The sequence below is a fragment of the Cottoperca gobio genome, chromosome 2, assembly GCF_900634415.1.
Source record: "Cottoperca gobio chromosome 2, fCotGob3.1, whole genome shotgun sequence".
Taxonomy (NCBI): Eukaryota; Metazoa; Chordata; class Actinopteri; order Perciformes; family Bovichtidae; genus Cottoperca; species Cottoperca gobio.
Genome location: NC_041356.1, coordinates 6,372,200 through 6,394,931, shown reverse-complemented (window position 1 = coordinate 6,394,931; position 22,732 = coordinate 6,372,200). Strand labels below are relative to the sequence as shown.

At 41.5% G+C, this 22,732-nt stretch overlaps 1 protein-coding gene across 1 annotated transcript in view; it reads right to left on the bottom strand.

Moving 5' to 3' along the window:
• Nucleotides 1-22,732, bottom strand: part of ptgfrnb (prostaglandin F2 receptor inhibitor b) — a 45,577-nt gene that overhangs the window by 11,203 nt on the left and 11,642 nt on the right. The window contains 6 exon segments of the mRNA XM_029448973.1: nt 5,315-5,434; nt 9,581-9,768; nt 10,018-10,237; nt 11,026-11,146; nt 11,340-11,500; nt 11,605-11,751. Of these exon segments, the coding sequence (XP_029304833.1) occupies nt 5,315-5,434; nt 9,581-9,768; nt 10,018-10,237; nt 11,026-11,146; nt 11,340-11,500; nt 11,605-11,751 (957 nt within the window).

Sequence of the window (22,732 nt, the reverse complement as noted above, 5' to 3'; positions counted from 1 at the left end):
CCGTCTCTGAGAACTGCCTTCGTCTCCTCCTCGTCTCTCTCTTTGGGAAACTTTGCATGCTGTTCTCGAGCCACTCTTCCTCCATTTACTGCCTCCTCTATTCACTCTCTTCCACTCTCGCTTACTCTAACAATCTGTTTTGCTCCCTCCACTTTCCCCCCTATTCACTCCCACTTTCTCTCCCTCTCGCTGTCTATTCTTCCTCTACCTCGTTCTGTCTCCCCGGCCGGCTAACGGAGCGTGAGATTGGCTAATTAATGGCTGCCTGTCGGCCCTGCAAAGACAGCTGGGTAATTTGGTGAGAGTGGAGAGGAGGGAGGGAGGAGAGACTGCGGAGGAAATGAGGAGGCGAAGGAACCAAAAGAGGAGAGAGAAGGAAGTATCATTGAACATACCACACAGGGTTATTATAAAATATGGTTCATGTTGCCAAGTGTTTGGAAAAAAATGTCCATCTGCACGGAGCCCAGTGGAAGCCCACAAAATATCGTTTAACTGGCAATAAAATTTAGCGCCAAAATTGACTTATCTGCAACCTTTTAGCCTGTGCACACCTTTTATTTAGAGATGCTTCAATCTACACATGAAACAAAAAAGCTATTTCCCAGATAACATCACAGTATTTGAGGTCATACTGATGAAAAGCTATTTTAGATCAGGGTGTTCTAAAATATATTGTAGAAAAAGATATCTTTTACACTGAATCTAAATTTAATTATTTTGACCGACACTTGACAATCGTGCCTTATTTTCCGTCACTATGTGTGTGTGTGTGTGTGTGTGTGTGTGTGTGTGTGTGTGTGTGTGTGCGTAGTACAAAGCTTTATTTTCTCCTGGAGGATCAGAGGAAAAACTGCGATATGTTGAAAAGACCCAAACTGTCACGGTTTAGAAGCTTCAAAAAGACGGGAAAGATATATCTAATGGTGATGTCATCTCACTTCCACTAATTTCAAGTATGAAGCGTCCCACAAACACACACTGCAATAACATGCCAGTCATTCCAGCGGTAATAGATGCTGTGTGTCCGCATGCAGCAGCACGCCGAGATAACACATAGGAGCAAAACCATACGGGGTCAAAAAGACAAAAAGATAGCCACCAAAACACACACACACACACACACACACACACACACACACACACACACACACACACACACACACACACACACACACACACACACACACACACACACACACACACACACACACACACACACACACACACACACACACACACACACACACACACACACACACACACACACACACACACACACACACACACACACACACACACACACACACACACACCTTGCTGAAACATAGCTGGAAGCTGCATCAGGAAACCAGCACAAACATCATCTCTAATAACTATAAGAACAAATGCTGTAAGTGACACAAACTCCCAGTCCTCACTAAATGAGATGCTTTAGATTTGACATTCATTCACATTCAATTCTGGTGTCAATATCGTGTCACTGGTGGGAAATCTCCAGACAGGAAGTGATGAAAGGCCGCGACTGAAGTCTGAAAATGAATTAAAAGCCACCGATCGTGTCTGCAGCTCTCAGGCGCTCACCACACCGGGTACAAAGCAGCTGCTGGCTGGGGGTATGAATGTGTGAAAGTGCTAAGTGCAACCTAAACATGAGCAAGATTTAAAAGTCTAACAAGAAGTCCCTCGAAGCTAAAAGGATCATTACACCCAACATTACGCAAGTGATGAAACGCACAATATACTGATGATATAACTGTGCCTTAAAGGGGAACGACGCTCATTTTCAGTCCTATAGTCTCAGACAGCGCACATGTACAAGTGAACATGGACAACTCTTGAGAGCTAAAGCTAAAATGTGTGATGTCATCAAGTTTAAAGTCTGGAGCTGCTCCACAGATCATTTGGGGGAAATGTTATAGATGACACTTGTATATGGAAACATTTTCTATTTCACATCTGAGAACACTACATGGAAATAACATATAGGAATTCTTAATTTAGGAGGTGTTCCCCTTTAAAAGGACCTGTGTGTAGGATTAACGGGGCTCCATGGCAGAAATGGAAACCTAGTGAGGCTCTACTTCACAACAGCATTACACAGGTTCTATGTACCGTCTCTAACGTGTGATCTCTGCAAAGGGTTCATGTCAGGTCACACACACACACACACACACACACACACACAGTTAGGTAACTAATGAAGAGGAAGAAATAATGAGGGTTTGTGTGTGAGTGTGTTTCACCATGCCCATCATGAAAACAAGCTCTAACAAGAGCGCTATCAGCCATCCCGAAGGAATGTGTTACACACACACACACACACTCAACCTTTACAGTAATATCCTGAAGTTCCCTTCCTGCCATATTGTGTCAGAACAATGAGCTACAAAGGTGAGCTGTTAACTGATCAATTAGTGTCACACACACACACACACACACACCTCGGCAAATATTACTCAACTGGAATAATTGCACTGACCCTCAATCTGAACATATGTGTTGTCATTCCTACAAAATGATCATTTTATAGTGCGTGTGTGTGTGTGTGTGTGAGCCAAAACACCTGAGGACGTTTGGCTGTTGTCCAAACTGAGCCAATGTTAGCGCCACACCTTTGTTGATCCGTGACACTCGATACCAGTTTGATATCGGTCCAAAGCTTTTAACGGTGTGTCATTCACACTCGTAGGATCGTCAGTCACTTTCTCTACACAGACTGAGGAACGGAATAAAAGTAACACTCGTTAGCAAAAAGGTGGTGGAACTCTGGAAACAGGGTCAACAGCAGCAGTATCTATAGTAATAGACAAACAGACAATAAAGTCCTACAATGCAGAAATGAGTCAGCACTTTCATTTCCCTCATTTCAATGTTTTTTTTCAAATTGGTTTTTGGTTCGATGCCTAAAATAAGGATACATCTTAAGGATGGCGGTTGCTAACAAGTTGCTAAATAAGATTAGTAAACGTAATCACGCCGAAGACTATTGTCTTTAGCCTAGTGGTGGTGATGTGAAGTCACGTGACCGCGGTGTAGTTAGTATAGCATATAGCTTCTTTTGTCAAGGTGTGTCTGAACAGCACTTAGTCAGTTAGTGACAGTTTACTTCGCAACCTGATCACACACACGTCACACACCATGAGTCAACATGAGTCACAGCGCCTGAAGAGGAAACATCCTAATGAAGAGGCAGAAATTATTCACCTCCAGCAGTGTCTGCTTTTGCATTTAGAGGCAATTTTCTGCGTAGTTTTTATTATATACGAGTCTCAAACTTGTGCCGCTGACCAAGTTGCATTTGAAAAGTTCAACAGGAACATTTCTTTCAGAACACAATGTCCCCGTTTCTCTGGATAATCCACAGACCTCACTGGAGACACTTTAAAGACACTTCCTTCAGAAGTAGTCCCACTGAAAACTCTTCACAGTGAGATCTAAACAGAGTAACCAGGACACTGTTGTCTGTAAAGACGCTTTACTTTCTCTTTACTCGTGTCGACCGGGGGAGCCAGAGACTACATTTAGTAGGAAGATCAATATTAGGACGAGGGGTGTACTGTATTAACATTGAGGTAAGTTGTTGGCCTCCACACTATACGCACGCAAACAGAAATAAATACCGACAGAACTCGAGCAGAGTCTACTTTGAAGAAGCAGTCAGTCTCTTCTTCCACCTCTGCATTTTTCTGCAAAGAACAACATGACGTCTCATTATGATGTTTGTGTATCTCAAACTATTTCCTAGTTGTGTGGCTCACTTTCATTCCTCTGGTTCTATAGTTCCTGGAACTGTTTGGTTGAAAAGAGCTTTAAGTGAGAAAACATGTTGTTCTTACTACAATACAACAACGATAAGGAGGAAACCTCTTGTGGAGATCTCGTCTGTCTGGGTCAAATTGATCCCTATGAGCGGATTGTATTATAATATTATCTTTTTTCCTCGTGCATATTACCGTCGCATTGATATTTTTATTGTATATTTATTAGATGAATATAAGTTTCTCTGCAGAATCTCGTTTCTCATCGAGAGATAATGACTTTTTTTTCCATCACGATTTAATTGTGCACGGAGCTCCAGCCTCAGGCGAGTGACAGCGAGGCAAAGCATCATGGGAGAAACTGTGTTGTCATGTATGAAAAGTCCCCAAATAAACACTAAGCAGACTACTTGATTGCTATAAGCTAATTATTTAGCTTTTTGATCATATAAGTGGTTTCCTCTGTATTTTGATGGACTACAAGCTCCCATTATAAGCTTGTATGACAAACACTGCTGGCATTTACTAATAACAATACAGCATATCTATGCATGCTACAGTCCTTTCCTCCTTCCTTCCCATCGCGAACACGTCCATGCGACACTTCCCCATCAGCTGCGACACTGAGAGGGAATTTCTTCCCATGGTGCAGCTGTCTGCGAGAACATGCTCCAAAACCACCATCCCACCAATCCCTGCAGAGCTCCACTGCTGCAAGTAAACATTTATGCTGATGTATGGGCATACATTACATGCATGCATACATTCCTGCGAGGAGGACACAGGTGCAAAGACACGTGTTCACACAGAAAACACTATTCCGCACTGCTCGTGTTTGCTTAATAACACGTGTGTGTCACGCCGAGGATGTAATATATGAAACACATGTTGGACTGTAAAGAAAGATGCACAGAGAGGGAGAGAGGCGGGAGGTGCCGAGGGATGCATGACGTCATGTGATCATTTAAAGAGCATGGAGAGACGAGGAAGAGGAGGGAGGACTGAAGATGGATGATGTTTAGAGTGAGGGAGGGAAGGAAAGGAGGGGGTGAGGCAGAAGTTGGGAAGTTTGCACTGCTAATAATTCATTTAACATTTTTATACTATGGGGTTTGTTCAGCGCTACAGTTTTGATATAGTTTGAATATTTCCTACATTTCCCTCTTGAATGCACAATAATAATCAATATTCAGAAGCAGTGTTGGCAAACTGCATCATCTTCACGTGAAAGGCTATAAATGTTATTATAATAAAGCACAACCAGTATTTTAAGCCGCAAACTCACAACCCAGAAAAGAAAGCGAGAGAAATTAAATGGGCTTTGCTTGTGTGTGTTATTAAGAGAGCTTTTTTTCTTCTTCATCTCAACAACATTTCCAAACGCGGGAGTCATATCATTCTTTCCAGCAGCGCTGCTGACAGGTTGGCAAGTGAAGAGCGCAGCAGAAGTACAAAGCGTGATTACGAGTGTGTGTCACAGCTGTGTTTCTCGATGCTCGTGTGCAGAAACAGATTTATGAGTGCGTGTGAGAAAACAAGTAGGCGCGGTCCACCTGTCTGTGTGCCAGTCTTCGGGGAGGATCCAGAGACGCTGAGCGAACACTCCATCTTGGACGTTTCCCACGGATAAACACTGGTGGTGTCTGATTGGATGGCGACGGAGAAGGACGGGCCTGCAACACCAAACACATCAGCTTAAAAAATGCTTTATTAAAAAAAAAAACATTTGACACAGACAGCAAACATCAGAGAAACTCAACTGAGATCAAAAGGATTCATTTAAACACGCCGTTTTAAAACCTAAATATAATATAATTCTGCATTCACGTCCCTGAGGAACAACAGTAGATGTGAGCTAACTGGGAGAACGTAGATTTGATGGTAAACACTTGAATATGCTGAACTCTGCGAGGAGAAATCAGCAGATAAAAATAGATGGACTAAAATAGATTAAAGGATTTGAGCTGTGAACACATTTAAAGTGACAAATGTATTGTATTATTGTTGGTGCCGTTTTCCCACAGAGGTAGTAATGATTAGTATTTATAATAATTCTGTTGTAGCTCACTGCAGTGGGAAGGGGCTTCTGCAATATAGAAACACTGAAGTCCTCGTCCTAAAATACTGCTGGTTCTCTGGTGTTGGCATTTCAAATCTGAAGCCTGCGGTGCCATAGGAGCATCAAATGATGCGCGTCATTCATCACTTTCAGTGCGTTTTGGCATTTAGATGTGGATGTCCATAGACGGCCTCGATCTAGAATTTTTTTTTAGACCCCCTAACTGGCTGAATGTGAATCTGACTCTCCGTTAGCGTTCAGCTACCCAACAAAGCGTCGGCTCTCTTGTTGGATTCGGACTGTTTGTTTAGTGTAAAGCTCTGGGCTCTCGTCCCGTTTTGCTTTTGAGAGATCATTTCTCTCTTTGCATGTTCAGTGCATACTCAATATGTAGCATTAGCCTGGCGAGCTAACTGTCAGTAATAGATGAAATACAGCAAATGTATACATTTATAGCCAATATCATCCACCAGCTGGATAATGACTTATGTATTGTGCAAAGCAGGCAGCACACTACCAGAACCCATTAATTACATTATTTACAACTGTGACATGTCTTCATTGATAAACAGCCAGAATCACTTTGATATTTCTTGTGGGACACACACACACACACACACACACACACACACACACACACACACACACCAACTGCTGTTCCTAGACCGAGCTAAGCGGTCCGTAAAACATGTGCTCTGATGTACAAATTCATTCATGTTCAAGTGTGGAAGCTCCAGTCATGTTGTGGTTTTCAGTGTGTGGACACTTTTACGTCGTCTCGGATAACATTTAAGATGTTCCGACAGTTTTCCCCGAGAACGCTGCATAACTCAAGCTGTCGTGTGCAAACAATCTACTGTATAATACATGCACTCTAGCTGCATAAACACCATGTGGCTGGTTGTAAAACATCTTCCCTCGGTCTTGGCACTCGTGAGCTGCAAGTGAGTAAATCAGTCTTTTCTTTAGTCTAACAGGAGAATTATATTATAAACATGGCAATGAGATGTTATATAGATCCATTATTACTTTTTTTTCTGAGGGCAGCATGTTTAGCAAAACATTGATCTCTCGATTAGTCCTTTCACTTTCTATTACTAGTAGTTTGAGCTATACGTGCCACGAAGGGATCATGTTACTGTAAACTGTCATGTTGCTGCATCACTTTCAACATCAACTTATGGCGATGTGCGGATTCTACAAAATGTAGCCCAAATCAAACCGTTTGCACAAATCAGATGGCAAATAACCTGTTTAATTCTTCTATTGGTAAATCTCTACATTACTCTTACTCTAGTGATAGATGACGTGTCTTTCCTCCGGCCACTCCATATTATGTTACAATCCATCTACAAAAAAAATCACTGAATTATTTAACAGTGAATGTGAGACTTTGGATTTCCACATACGGCATCGTACAGGCTGAAACACCACAACACGTCTGAAACTTTCGAGATACAGCTGGAACCTTGAGAGACTTGCCAGTTTGTGGATATGCTTGTAACACACACACACGCACACGCAGACACACGCACACACACACACACACACACACGACTGAGTGCACAGAACTTCCGTCCCCCAAGGCAAGTATAAGGGGTTCTTGAAAACTGCTCAGCTTGAAGCTTGAACACTGTCAGTGTGCATGTTGCTCTGTGTGGGGTCAACTCAAACATATTCAACTCGGATACACACACTTGAACAATCGACACACACACACACGCAAACACGCACACACGAAAAGAAAAGCGGTGGTGCAGATCTCTGCAGCTGGCTGATTGGCCAAAGGGCTTCACTTTGAAGATGTCCCAGAGAGAGAGGGAGGGAGGGGCGAGAGAGGTAGAGGGAGACAGAGCGGGTGAGAGAGTGAAAGGATGCTGGAGAGAACGGGGGAGGCAAAAACAGCAAGTGATGGAGAGAGAAAGAGGAAGTAATGCTCAAGGGCTGCTGCCCTCCCCAGAGAAACACAGAAGAGCGTCTTCAGACCATCTTTCTCTCCTTCGCCGTCATCTTTCCGTCTTTCTGCGCCGTCTCTTCAAACTTCAATCCTCATTGATATCCCTTTGTCTTATCTGATCCTTTTGCTCTTGTGTTTAATGTTAATCCTGAAACATAATTATGCTAATTCTTCGTTGTTTCCTCCGCCAGGCAGCAGCCTGTGGGCTGATCGTGTGTGTGTGTGTGTGTGTCTGTGCAGATAATCTCGCATACTACTGGAAGCATCAGTCTAATATATTTGAAGCACATTTAGGAATGTATGTTTAAGAACCTCTCGTGGCTGCAGTGATTCACAATTTTTGACAAACCTTTTTTTAATGACAGTTTCATACAGTCATCGACTGCTGACTCATCACTCCTGTCAGCCGGCTGGTAGCAAACTGCTTCCAGAGCGAGAAACACTTTGGCTCAAGTCAAGGCTCAAAAACTGACATCCATAGAGAAGTTTGGTCTCACTTTAGGAGCATCTGCAGATTAACTCAAAACCCGATATGTTGCGATCCACTGAAGTGAGGCACGTTAGCATCCTGGCTGCTTGATATCGTCTGTTAAAGACTTTAATTGTGAAGCACTCTATATACTGCTATGTACTTACTCCTCCGCTTATTCCCTTCATCCTCCTTTCTTCCTTCTCTGCTCATCGTCTCTTCCTCACCTGTCCATCTTTAATCCTCCCTCTCCCCGCTTCTTCCTCGACACCTTTCCACTTTCCTCCTCAACCCACATCACTTCCTCCCCCTCTCAAGTCTTCCTCCTTGTCGCCTCCCTCCTCTTCCTCCTTTCTGACGCTCCTGTTTCTCCTCCTAACTCCCACTTCCCAGTCAGATCAAAGAAAGTTAAGTAGGCCAGTGGCTGTGGTGGGCGTCAAAGGGCTTAAGGTGTGTGTGTGTGCATCTTTAGTTTTGCTCGTTATTAGAGAATTTATGTTGGTTACCATTAACAGTGTGTAGGTGGAGGATGTGTGTATAACGTAACTGCTTACACATTTCTATCTATAGACAGTTACTCCAGGATTTCCTGGATAAATAACAGAATTTCTCTCTAGTTTTTTGTTCAGATTGTTATGAAAGTAAAGAAGTGATTTAATGACTAGAAAATGGCTTTAAATTAATGCCGTTAGCGGCGCGTTTAGTCTTCTGTTATGAACGTTGTTGCCTGGTTGTAGGAGATTTGACTAAATGAGTGCAGGAAAACTAAAAGAAAACACTAATTTAGGAACAAGAAAGAGAAAACTAAGAGGTAACTTATGGGACAACATTAGAGACAGGAGGGCGTAGGGGTGCACAGTGGAAGTATACAAGCTTCTCAATGTGTGCTCAACAGAGAAGCACAGTGAGTCAGCGTAAGTGTATTTTCCACTCTAAACTCACATGTGAAAGTTTACTCTTTCTGGGAAACTCAATGTTCCTCTTCACATAAACACTGCAGCCTCCTGGATCCTTTTTAATGATATCATGCTGTTAGGTTTCAACTTCAATTCGGTTGCCACTAAATACTACAGTACCCATAAGCCACTGTGGCAATTGCTATGGCATCAGAGCATGTTCAGAATCCTTCCTGGTTTTGCCAACACTAACTGCAAAGTTATTTAAAGCTCGCCGATTGGATGATTTACAGCAATGCTCTCTGGGACTTGAAGTAGACTTGTCTCTCAAAGCCTTTTACGCATTATGTCCCGAGGCCAATCGATGTATTAAAATATTTTCGAAACTCAATGAAAGTTGTGTGGACGAGTGAACACACAACACACACATCCACGCACCATTTTCTTGAAAGTCGATCTTGACTTTGTTGGACTCTGCGCTGGTGGCTCTGGTCCAAGCTTGTCCTGGCTGCTGTTTGGTCCAGGCGGTGATGTCGCACCAGTAGAACCCTCTGTCGGACAACTGGACGCCCGCCAGGCGAAACCGAAACTCTGCCGGACCGGACTTTGTCAGAACCAGACTGTCTCTAAGTGGACGGAGAGCAAGATAAAATTAAATTAAAAAACAGACTCCAGTGAGTCACTGAAAAGTTCGGAAACACTTCCCATCCGTCTATAAAGCATTGTAATGTAAAGTATTACAATGCTTTATAAGTGTTATGATTATTCTTATAAAGCATTGTGAATATTTACGAGTGCTATAATCATACAGTGATATGAGCAGATTATATTGCATCATAAGTATGTTTAAAATGCATGCGTATGTGTTTATGTACCTCCTGTTGGGGTCTGTGGCTCCTCCGTGCTGCAGGACGTTGTCAGGGCTGAGAGTCATGATGGTTCTCACGCTGCCCTCCAGGGTGTCCTGCGATTGGACGAGCACCGAGTAACCAGCTTCCCCGAGGTTCTCAGTGGCCACAGCGCAGCTCATCTCAAAGGTAGCCCCGCCCACTGAGGCCTCACGCAGGCGTTTGGCCACGACGTTCAGAGTGGGACCTGAAAATAACAGAAGTCCATCAACTGACTTTAAGACGGACGTCGCTCGGCCCAGCAGAGTCCGAAGGGGGGAAACCCCAACAGGAAGTGATTACACTGTGAACTTGTTCTGATTCAAAGCAGGCTCACACACACACACACACACACACACACACACACACACACACACACACAGCAATGCGGTTACATCATGGCTCAATTAACTAAATTGAGGGCACCAAGCTGAGCAAGTAGGACTGTAATGGAGAGGAAGTGTGTGTGTGTGTGTGTGTGTGTGTGTGTGTGTGTGTGTGTGTGTGTGTGTGTGTGTGTGTGTGTGTGTGTGTGTGTGAGAGAGGCTGAGACAAGAGGTCTGTTGTTATGCTGAAGGGTTTTACTATGAAGTCTGGAAACAATACGTAGACGTTAGAGCTTATTCGTAAAACTCAACAGCAGGGGTGCTGTGACCGGCTGGCAGTGTATTACAGTGTTCTTAATGATGGATGCGAGTTAAAGCTAAAGTAACTTGTTAAATCACAGAATACACACTGTTTTAATCTGTCTAACTGCGTCCACTGTTTGTATCTGCCTGTAATACCTCACAAACTCTACAAATGTCACATTAAGAGAAAGATTTAAAGTTACGTTTGGAAGAAAACTCATGTTTCTTTTTTCTTCACATTACGTTTTAAGGTAACGTGTAAAGGAAACCAGGAGGAAGTTTAAACTGAATTCATTAAAAGTAAAAAAGGTGGTTCAGGAGCTCGTTGCTTTGTGAAGAACTCAGCAGTTAAATGAAGCTTCCTTACGTTTGGTGTCCCATCGTACAGCCAGCGGGGCGGTCTGGGCCTCGACGGTACTCAACATGTCACCCTGGCTGTTGACGCTCCAAGCGGACACCGTGCAAACATACTGACCCATGTCGATCTCCTGCAGACAGACAGTCGGTGATCAACATTACTCGTGCACGTTCAGTTAGAATAAAAGTCACTGTTTCACACTAAAGTTAAACATCTTTACATTTCTTCTGGTAAATCACAAATATTGTTTGTCCTCTATATTTGTATTGTTACATTAGTATAATCTTCAGATACAAAACTCAAACACTGCTCATGGTGTTCACCTGTGTGCGGAGGAATCGCAGTTTGAATGTGTCGGGCTGGACTCTGGTCAGAGACATCGCGCCGCTCTTCAGACGCTCAGAATACATCGATCCCGGCAACAGGTTGCCATGGCCGTCCAGGGAGCCAATGGGATTTGAGGTCTGAGGCTCACCCCCTACACCTACAGGTGATTGGATAGAAAACAATGAGAGAGGTCATTGCTAGTCTTTGAATAGTTCTGGGAGAAGAACGCAATAAAGATTTTGACGGCTGAGGTAAAAGTACCAGGAAGTGTGGTGTGCTCCCAGGTGACACCAAGTCGGCCTCCCAGGGGTAAATGGGTAATGTTGGTCACATGACATGCCAGCTCTGTGGGTTCAGCAGTCACCTGCGGGTTCAGGAGGGGTTCAAGGGTCACCGTGAAGCTCGGTTCTGGGGAGAAAAAGCAAAAAATTACATTTAGACGCTTTACATGACATCATGGGACATTTGAAGAGTTACAACTTGCCACAATCTTTCCACTTTACTTTTGCTAATTTCGACAAAGCAGGTGCAGAGGAAATGTGTGTCAAGCAAACACACCTAAAAACACACAAGGCCTAAACAATGGAATAAAAGCCCAACCCAAAACCTTTGTGAAACCAACCAACTGCTGTGAAAAGCAGCGTATTGTACCGTCCTGCAAAGTGAAACAGCGCTACGTCTCAGCTGTCTCGACAAAACCACGCAGCCGCTCCAGTCCATCAATCACTGGTTCCTCAGACATGCACATCAGTAAGCACATTTACACGTGGTTCTTAAGTAGGCCTGTCACTAGAACTACTTCTGTTTGACAATATATTGTCCCAGGAATAATTGCATTATTGTCATATTTTAATTACTGTATCATGCAACCCTTTCAAAGAGCAAAAAACGTACAATTCTTAAGAACATTCAGACACTTCCTCGGAGTAATATATATATATATATAAAATATATATATATAAAATATATATATATAAAATATATATAAAATATATATATATATATATATATATATATATATATATAGATATTTTACACTATAAAATATATATTTTACATATATATATATATATATATAAAAATAGAGTATTTTAAAGAGAAGAGATATAGAAAAGATAATAGGTACAAAGTAGATAGAGATACAAAGATATAATTGTAAAGTATATAGAATATAATAGAAATATTTAAATATTATATAATATAATATTTACACATACTTAATTACATATATATATATATATTATATATATATATATATATTTTACACATATATATTTTACACATATATATATATATATATATATTTTACACATATACATATATATATATATATATATTTTATATATATATATATATATATAAAATATATATTTTACATATATATATATAAAATATATATTTTACACATATATATATATATATATATACATATACATATACATATACATATATATATATGTAAAATATATTATATTATATATGTAAAATATATTAATATATATATATATGTAAATATAAAATATATATATATGTAAAATATAAAATATATATATATTATATATTTATATATATGTAAAATATATAAAATATATATATATGTAAAATATATATAATATATATATATATATATATATATATATATATATATATATATATATATATATATAAAAAAATATATATATAAAATATATATAAAATAAAATATATATATATATATATATATAAAATATTTAATGATCCCTATAGACTGTTTCCTCTAGGCTGAAATTAGTAAGTTTCAAGGGAAGAATCAGCACCCTGGTGATTGAACAACAACAACTAAAACCTAATTATACCATAGATCATGTTCCAGTACTGTGCTGCCTCCAGAGATATAATTCCCATCCCAGCAGGGCGTTTTCTTTCATCAGTCATTGCCAGGTTGTCATTTTACAACAACACAGAATCTCTAAAAAACTGAATCCGTTTTGTTTTTTTTGCGGTTTGGTCCTTAAATAGAGCTCAGTGAAAGAGCCAGACGACAGAAATGGACCTGAAATAACACTGTTTATTGTGTGAGGTGTGTGTTACAGTGTTAATAGTGAATGTGTGTGCATGTGCGTGTGTGCGTGTGTGTGTGTGTGTGTGTGTGTGTGTGTGTGTGTGTGTGTGTGTGTGTGTGTGTGTGTGTGTGTATGGTGCGGCAGGTCCTCTCAGTCAGACATCCAGATTGCACCTTTACGCCTCAATGAACAGGAAACGCACACAAAGATTTCCACCTGCCTAACTGTGAGATATATATATAACACACACACACACACACACTTTATATACAGGTATTCACTGATACAAACCACACACACACACACACACAGCAGAAACACTAAAAATACAAGAGTGTGCCTGAGTGTGTGTTTGGCAAAGGAGGGCTTGCGTGATGTCATTTGGACTTCATACACACACACTGACTCATGCGCTGTCACCATCTGCTGTAAAACACACACACACACACACACACACACACACACACACACACACACACACACACACACACACGTGTGAAGTTTCTCTGACTTAGCCACGCGCCTCTCTCTCTCACTGAAATGTTTCCTGATTTAGTCGAGCAACTTGTCACCAGTTCAGGAGTTCTGATGCTGGTTCTGACCAATAGAGCCGATTACTTACACATGTGTTTGTTTTGATAAAGACAATGACACAAATATATTTACATCCAATATTACCGTCTGTTTGTTCCTTCAGGATAACAATAAAAAAGAAGCCTGCAGGTTTATTCAAATTGGACTTTTTAAAACTACAACTTTTGTTGTTTAAGGCCTTAAAGATTGAGACAACAAAGTGTAGTTTTAGACATTTTAAAAGACTTTAAGGGCTTAAAAAGATATCTATAACACATCCCACTGATTTCAGGTTTATTTAAATTGATACAAAACAGAGAAAAGCAGGAAATCTCCTTATTTGAGAGACACGTACCTTATCCGACTAACGATTCATTGATTATTATTTTTCTGTCAACCAACCAGCGCTACCGTTTTATAGATTATTCTTTTTAATGTATTTTTAATGCATTGTTCATACATCAAGTAGAAATACCAAACAGTTGCAGAATTCTAATTTTACTCGATCCATTTAAAGCCTTTGTAATTCAATGGTTATAACAGGAAGTTCTTCACTACACAGCAACGATCCTGCAAACATGGTGTCTGTGAATATGAAAACCCCCCGAATCCATGTTAAAGAGTCAGAGATGCTGCCGACCTCATGTCACGCCTCACGACTGAGCCCGACACGCAGCTCGAGCGGCTCTTACGGGCATTCTGCAGTCGAGCAGAAATTGTGTAAAAACAAGCTTTAAAAAGAAGAAAAGCCTCCATTAGTGTGTGGCTCGGGGAGGCAGCGGGAGGAAAAATAGGTCAATGTCAATAACACAACAACTGCTTTCATCTGCATAGCGCTGCATGTGTTCATTTTAAGACGCTGCTCTTATTAGTCTGCAGTGGAAGTAACGCTGATACTCATTTGCCTCTGACTGGTTTCAAACGATATTAGAGCTCATTCATTATTTTTCCTGCTTCTCAGAGCAAACCATTAGCAAACACGCTGACTGTTCAGTGCAGAGACTGAAACCACTTCTATCGTTTTACTTTCATTGTTGATTAATCTGCCAATTATTTTCTCAATTAATAAACGATTACAACGTCAGCAAAATAGTGAGACGTGTCCTCAGACGCTCCCAGAGCCCACAGCGCTGTTTTTACAGTCTTGGTTTCTTTCACCTCCTCGACGCCGACATTACTATCTTTGAGAGGCTGTCATATATATGACCTCAAAGGCATCCATTGGTGTTATTGTCACCTTAGAAATAGTGCGTTTGAATATTTCTGCATGCTGTGGTCACGGTACAGTGTTGGAAGTGCAAACATCGGATACGACTGGAACGCTGAGACTCTCGTGGAGTTAATGTGTGATGATGTTAGTACCCAGGGTAGCCATTTCATTGTACGGAGAACATGTTTTGAAAGTTGACCTTGCTGTATGAAATGAGCTGTGGGATAATCGCAGCCTCATGAAATGGTTTTCAGAGGACGTTTGGTTTTCCCGGATATATTGACAATAAGGGGGTTTCTGAGACGTTTCCAGAACAGAAGTGCTCGCCATCCACTTGCCAAAAACTGAAGTTCTTGCAGAAATCTTTACATTTTTGATTTTAAATCACAGCATTCATTTCTCTATAGTGTTGCTCAAGGTCTTGGTGTCTTCCTTCTGTTATTTTGGAGGGATTTCTTTGAGCATTTTTGCACCAAAGCTGTGCAACAAATGGTATCAATGGGGTCCACACAGCACATGGACACACAGCGCGCACACACACACACACACACACACACACACACACACACACACACACACACCCACACACACACACCAGAGGCCCTGTAGCTGGGCTTTCGCTGGAACGTGTTTGGTGTGTTTTCTGCTTCGACTCATTTACAGGTGGGCGGTGCGCCATCGTAACAATGTGCTTGCTAACGAGCAGAAGAGAGGAAAGTGAGCCGCTAACCTTGGCAGTGACGCTGCCACTGAGCCAGTGAACTCCCAACCATGGCAGAGCCGGCTGTTTCCAAGAACAGAAGAAATGCTGTATTCTGCCAAAACAACCAAAGGCATGAGAGACTCTGGTGTCACAGAAGTGTGCAGGCGTGTGTGTGTGTGTGTGTGTGTGTGCGATATGAATAAGCCACTCGAGCCGTTCTCTCTTTCTGTCGACACTCTGTGCGTCTCCCCAGACAGAGGGGAAGTACCGGCTCACACACTGAACAGATGTACGTTTCACATCGCACATTACAGCTAAAACAACCGGTAATCAGATTACTGTGAGTGCAGGCAGATTACAGTCATCTGTTACTACCCATGTCAGGCTCACCAATGACTTTATGTTATTACAAGATGGAGACGACCATTTCTAAACCACTAATACCAGATAAATGTTGATATTCACTACGAAACATTGAAAGATGAAATTGTAAAATCACCATCGTTTTACAGACGATCCGAATGTCCATGATTGATATTGGACTATAGCTAAATTAACTAGCCAAGCACGTCGTGCCATACCGTATGATATATATATACATGTATAAAAGGCTAAATAATAAATACTCCTCCAATAATAGATGATGAAGTGGGGAAATCATGCCAACATTTGCTGCACACACTGCACTGCTGAATGAAGGTGGAAGCTCTCCAACAGTATTGATGCTAAACATCATAAAACCACAAACTGGAGCTTCATGCAGCCTGTGGCGATGCACAGCCTCGTTCACTGAGCTGCTTTAGATTTCACTGAAGGAGAGATTCTCACTGAGTTTAGCAAACTGCTGGAGCATCTCGTCAGTCAGTCAAAAGTTAGCGTGACTGAAGATCGGTACATTACATTCGACAGATGCTTAAGTGGTAAACAACCTCCCCTTAAAAACACACATCAGGGGCAGTTTGGGACTTCAACATGTTTGCAGAAGGTGGGACTCCAACCTCCAACCTGTCCACAGCTGCAGACTGATGCACCGAAATGATCATGAGTGAAGACCAGAAACCAACTACGGCTGACTGACATTAGCAGTGTGAACAAACACGGCCGACTCGTTCACTGCAACGTGTCGGCGCTAATGCATTGTAGATTAGTTTGTAGTTCTACCGTTTACCTTGCACTCATCTAGACCAGAGGTTTACAAAGTGGGAGGCGGCCTCCCCGGGGGGGGGAAATATAAACGTCAGAGGGTACGATCGACTTTAAACAGTGTCATTGACCCACTGCTTATATAAAAACACTGATTCGAGCAGCTTGATATGAAGTGTCGGTTACACTCCATGCAGTACGAGGTCAGTTTCCTGGAGCTCCACCTGGCCCTCGAAGGTCAGCTGGGAGACACGATCCCTACAGGGTGTCTCCTATCAGTCATGCTGGAATATCTCCAAACGAGGGGGGTGTGACCTCCCTCAGCGAGGGGAGCAGCGGAACACAGAGATCCACTCATATTGCTGAATTCCTCATCTTGTCGTAGCGTGAGGCCGGCAGCGAGGCTGCAGGGAAACCTGGTTTCAACTGTTAATGTTCTACGCACTGCTCGGAGCCGGTAACTGAAAAAAAGATCGACTGCTTGTAAAATAATGTAAAACACAAAAATGCAAACGTAAGACAAAAAGGTGACACGTATTCATGCTAAACCCGCACAAATAAACACTTTCTACAAAGAAAGATGAAGTATTTCTCAGTGACTTCAAGACTAACAAGTTCAAGAAGGTTCTTTTGCAGAAGAAAACATGGATTTTCTTGGAGTTGTGAATCAACTCAGAATCTTAGAAGATAAGAATCTCGATTCTCACATGAATTGATTTCCCCTCCATCGCAGTATAAGTTCCAGTATATAGCTAAAGAAATCACAGCCTGACGGCTAAATATGGAGAAGACAGTGAAGAGGAGAAGAAGCAGAAGTTAAATGTGTGTTCTCACACACACACACACACACACACACACACACACACACACACACGTTGCACCAATCCTCCAAGTCGGCCTGCGATCAATCGTCTTTGCCGGATATTCCTGATGGCTGGTGGCTAATTGAAAGCAAGACTTTAAGAGACACCGGCAGCCACCTGTCTCTTTTTACCCTCTGTCCAACACGGAGACCTGGAAAATCTGTTACTTTCTCTAGATGAGTCAGCATTTATCTATTTCCATGTTCAAAAAGACCCTAAAAAACTGTAAAAAGGTTGAACATTAATAACTATAAAAAGGAGCCCATCACAACCCTACAGCTATAGACGTGTGAATCCCTGCGCTATAATTTAAAAGGTAAAACCACATAAATGAGATTAAGTTGTGAAAGAAAAGAAGAAATCATCTAAATTCTGCGGTTTTATATCATTTGAACCTGCATTTCACAAGTTTTAGATGACTTTTAATGGACTTGTGTGAGCAACACTGTTTAGGAAATGTGCAGTATTTATACATTCGGTGTAGTTTAGTAGTGAAGTGTAGGAAAGTAAAGCACACTCGTCAAACAAGAGTTTGTGTGAAAAGTGGAACTGGTCTCGTTTCCTTGTAGTTTAACAAACATGGCAACATACTTACATTCAAGCCGTCATAACTACGAAGAAAAATAGGAGCGAAATGCGATCTATACAATATTATAATATACAGACAGTCACATATTCTGATACGCTATGAAAAATAAGAAATATGAGCTTACATAAAGTACAGGCAGTTCTTTTATTTGAGTGAAGTGGCTCCATTGACAACAATTCCAGCTGACACAACAACACGCTCGTGAGGGGAATTACACCCTCTGTGACTCGTGTGTGTGTGTGTGTGTGTGTGTGTGTGTGTGTGTGTGTGTGTGTCGGCCGTTGGGAGCTCTTAAACAAGTTCTCCAACTCTTTTTCTGCTTGCTGGTAGGCAAAGCATTGTGGGAAGGGTGTGCAATCTCAAGGCCATACATTAAAAGAATAGGAACTGACTGTTGACAACACACACACACACACACAAAGTTAAAGCAAGAGAAATGAGGATGAAATATATGAGCAGTAGTCAATTAGAAGCGTTGCTCTCATGGTTTGTGTGAACGTGCGCAGTATGAAGGAATGTATAGCCCCAGGCCAAAATGTAGGAGTTCCATCAGCAAGAACAGCCTCTTACCCTCAGTATGTGGGACACACACACACACGCACGCACACACACACACACACACACACACACACACACACACACACACACACACACAAAGACAGTGTTTGAAGCACGTATGCATGTGCAGAATTTACTCTGGAGAAAGCCTTCAACAAACCAAGTTTCACTCTCAGACACACACACAAGCAAGCAGATGATATGTGCACACTATCATCCATGTACGTAGACACACACACACACAGATATTTCAGCTGTGCCCTTACGCTAACCAACTACTAACTCTGTGTGTGTGTGTGATTTCTAAATGTAGAAAGGGTCCTCAAGGCTTCTGGAATCTTCTGTGCATCTGTAAGAGATGGTTGTCGTTTTAACTAAAGGCTCCGGCTGACACACCGTACAGGATGCATGTAGGATTATTTACAGCACTACAGCCAGAAGACACACTCCGTACTGTCCTCTCAGAATGAGTCAGCCACCGTTTGGCTGCTATTATTTACCAACGTAGACGTAGTTTACAGTAAATTATCAAAACAAACTGTCCATAAGACGTCTCTCGGTTTGTCATTCAGAAGCTACCCCGGTTAATTAAATGGAAAACGCTGGCGTCAGCTCTGCAGAACATCTCTACATTGCACATACATACATTTATTCACGTAATAAAATTATTGTTATTACCCCTGTCTTTTAATATGACAAATACAAATAAACCGTGAACCTAAATCACCTTTATGCTATCTTTGTGTTTAAGAACTCAATAAACTGAATGGAGAGGAAGTTGTTGTCCACAGAACGGGGAAGTCACGCCAAAAACAACTTGAGGAAACATGTGAAAGAGGAAGTGACAGCAAAGCCTCATAAACAGTACAGAATAATGTGACTCAGATATCAGTCGAGTGGTCCTTTGATGCCATTTTAAATCCATTTCAAACATTCTTTTGTATTTTTATTAAATGGCATTTTAATTGAATTAGATTTATTTATTTGTTGAGTGAATTAGTTTCCCTCACCATTGAATGGGTGTGGTGAGTGTCTATGATTTCATTTAGTTAGTCTGGGTTCAGAGATTTAGAGTCAAATGCTGCTCCAAAAACTGATTTTAAAAACAACAATACTGTAAATCGACCCCTCCCAGCAGCAGGAGGAGGAGGAGGAGGAGGAGAAGATGAAGAAGAAGATGAAGGAGGAGGAGGAGGAGAAGATGAAGAAGAAGATGAAGGAGGAGGAGGAGGAGGAGGAGAAGAAGATGAAGAAGAAGATGAAGGAGGAGGAGAAGAAAGAGAAGGAGAAGAAGCAGAAGAAGTAGAAGAATGATAAGGAGAAGAAGAAGGAGAAGGAGGAGGAGGAGGAGGAGAAGAAGAAGAAGAACAAGGTGAAGAAGAAGGAGAAGATGAAGAAGAAGAAGATGAAGAAGAAGGAGAAGAAGAAAAAGAAGATGAAGAAGAAGGAGAATCGAAGGAGAAGAAGGAATGAATGAGAGAGTCGATGATAAAGAGAATAGCGGAGAGCGAAGAAGTAGGAAGACGAAGAAGACGAAGAAGAAGGAGGAAGAGGGAAGGCAGACGAGAAGAAAGAGAAGCGGAAGAAGGGAAGAAGGGAAGAAGGAGAGAGGCGAAGAAGAAGAGAAGAAGGAAGAAAGAAGAGGAAGAAGAGAAGAAGGAGAAGAAGAAGGAAGAAGGAGAAGAAAATAAACCCACTGCTACATTTCTTTATCACTTATATGAAAGGTTAGATTTAGTGGAATGGAAACTCTAAAATTAGATCGATATTATGAACTTGGTTCAAATCCAAATAATTTATCCTAATTTGTTTCAGATCTAATTTTCTGAACGATTTATAGACAAAGCATTGAAGGAACGAGGAGATGGCAGGAGCGTGTACAGTAGGATCTACTTTATAAACCACATGTTAATAAACACTTTAAATAGTCCCATCAGTAACCTTCGGCACCCGGCAAACTCTTCAGAGGGATTAAACGCTGTGAGGCGTTTCTGAAACGAAGCACCAAAAGCAAACTGGTCCACATAAATATCATTAAAAGTATTTTATTTATTCTCTACATACAATAGATTACCCAACAAAGAAATATGTTCTTTTGCTGTAACAAGGTAAAAGCCCCCGTTGTGGGACTGATGAAGGATTTCTGATTCTGAAAGGTAACCGCTATTCTGGCAAATCAATCTGCCAAAACACTTCCAGGCAATTCCCAAAAGCATTAACGATAGTACTGTAGCTGAACTGAGAGTGATTATGTAACAAGTGTTTATTTATTCATTATTAACATGTCAGAAATCCAACAGCTATTAAATAACAGCAGCTCAAATCAGAGCTTCCGTCTCTCCATCGCTGCTTTGTGCCCAAGATAAGTTCAAATGAAATATAAATATAAAAGCATGTTTCTCAAAATGTCAGACCATTCCTTAAGAACAAGCTCAGCCAGTCAACGGCGAAGTTTAAGCTTTTCGCATAGAGTTAAAATCTTTATGCTTATTAAGTCAAGTTGTGCAGTTAAGTAGCCCCCTGCAGCCCTGCAGCAGTGGCAGTTGGCACCATGGACTGACTGAAGTGTGGCTGCACATTAAAGTGCAGTCATGTAATAGAGGCATTTAGGTGACGCTGTCTCAAATGTTCAGTTTCCGGAGACACGGCCACAGTTTCTGTCCAATTAACCTCTTTGTCCACAGTGGCTGGAGCGTACCGAGAACCCAGATCGCTTCCGAACAATGGATCTTAAAGACACGGGACCTCGTATAATCTATGCATGCAGAGGCCAACGCGACTAGCAGATGACGCTGGCGCCCTTCATGTGCCGAGACGTAGAGTAAATTGGTTAGACAGACAACAATAATTGTTTGGTTTATAGGGCGTAACCCAAACCGAACACCCTGTACCCAGATTTGAGATTTGTTTGAGTGAGATGGAGCTTAAAGAAAGTTGTTTTATTATGAACATACACTTGAATTTTCCATGAAAGAAAATGTTTGTGCATGCCGTCAATTATAGCTCTCGGCATGTCAGACAACTGCAATCAGTGCGTCTCCAGTTTGTTTATAGGACGGGTTACAATCACATGAAATCAGCGGCCGTTGTTCCTCCCAGCCTGATTTGAAACACAATGTGAATGAGCATGCTCGTTTAACATTATATTATATTTAGGAGGAAAGAAAGAAACTAATTCCATATCCAATTGCATATCGAACACATCACAAGGCCAACTACAACTACACTCCCCAACATGATGTTGAATTCAAAGATACAGTGACGAGGGAGGGGAACGGAGCGAGACCACCCACCATGCAAGAAACTGATTGCTGTGTCGACTGTTTGACACCCCTGCTCTTTAGAGGCAGGATCAGAGCATCACACACACACACACACACACACACACACACACACACACCATACCCAGAGGTAGCAGAGTGCAGGACAGGCATGACTAATCAATCGTCCTCGCAGCAGCAGTCGACAGCTGACTAGAGGATTAAAGAGTTTCCCCTTGAGACTACAGATTCATCTGTGGCACCGCAGCACTGTTACACGTCAGGGAACATACACACGTCTACTTTATTTCCGTATCTTCACTGTGTCGGACATCAGAACTGTCCACACACGTCTTTAATAAAAGGCGGGTAAAAAACTATTTTGTTTTTGAAATGACCAAAAAGAGAAAGTAAAAGAAACTTTAAATGCTCATAACAACACGAGCAC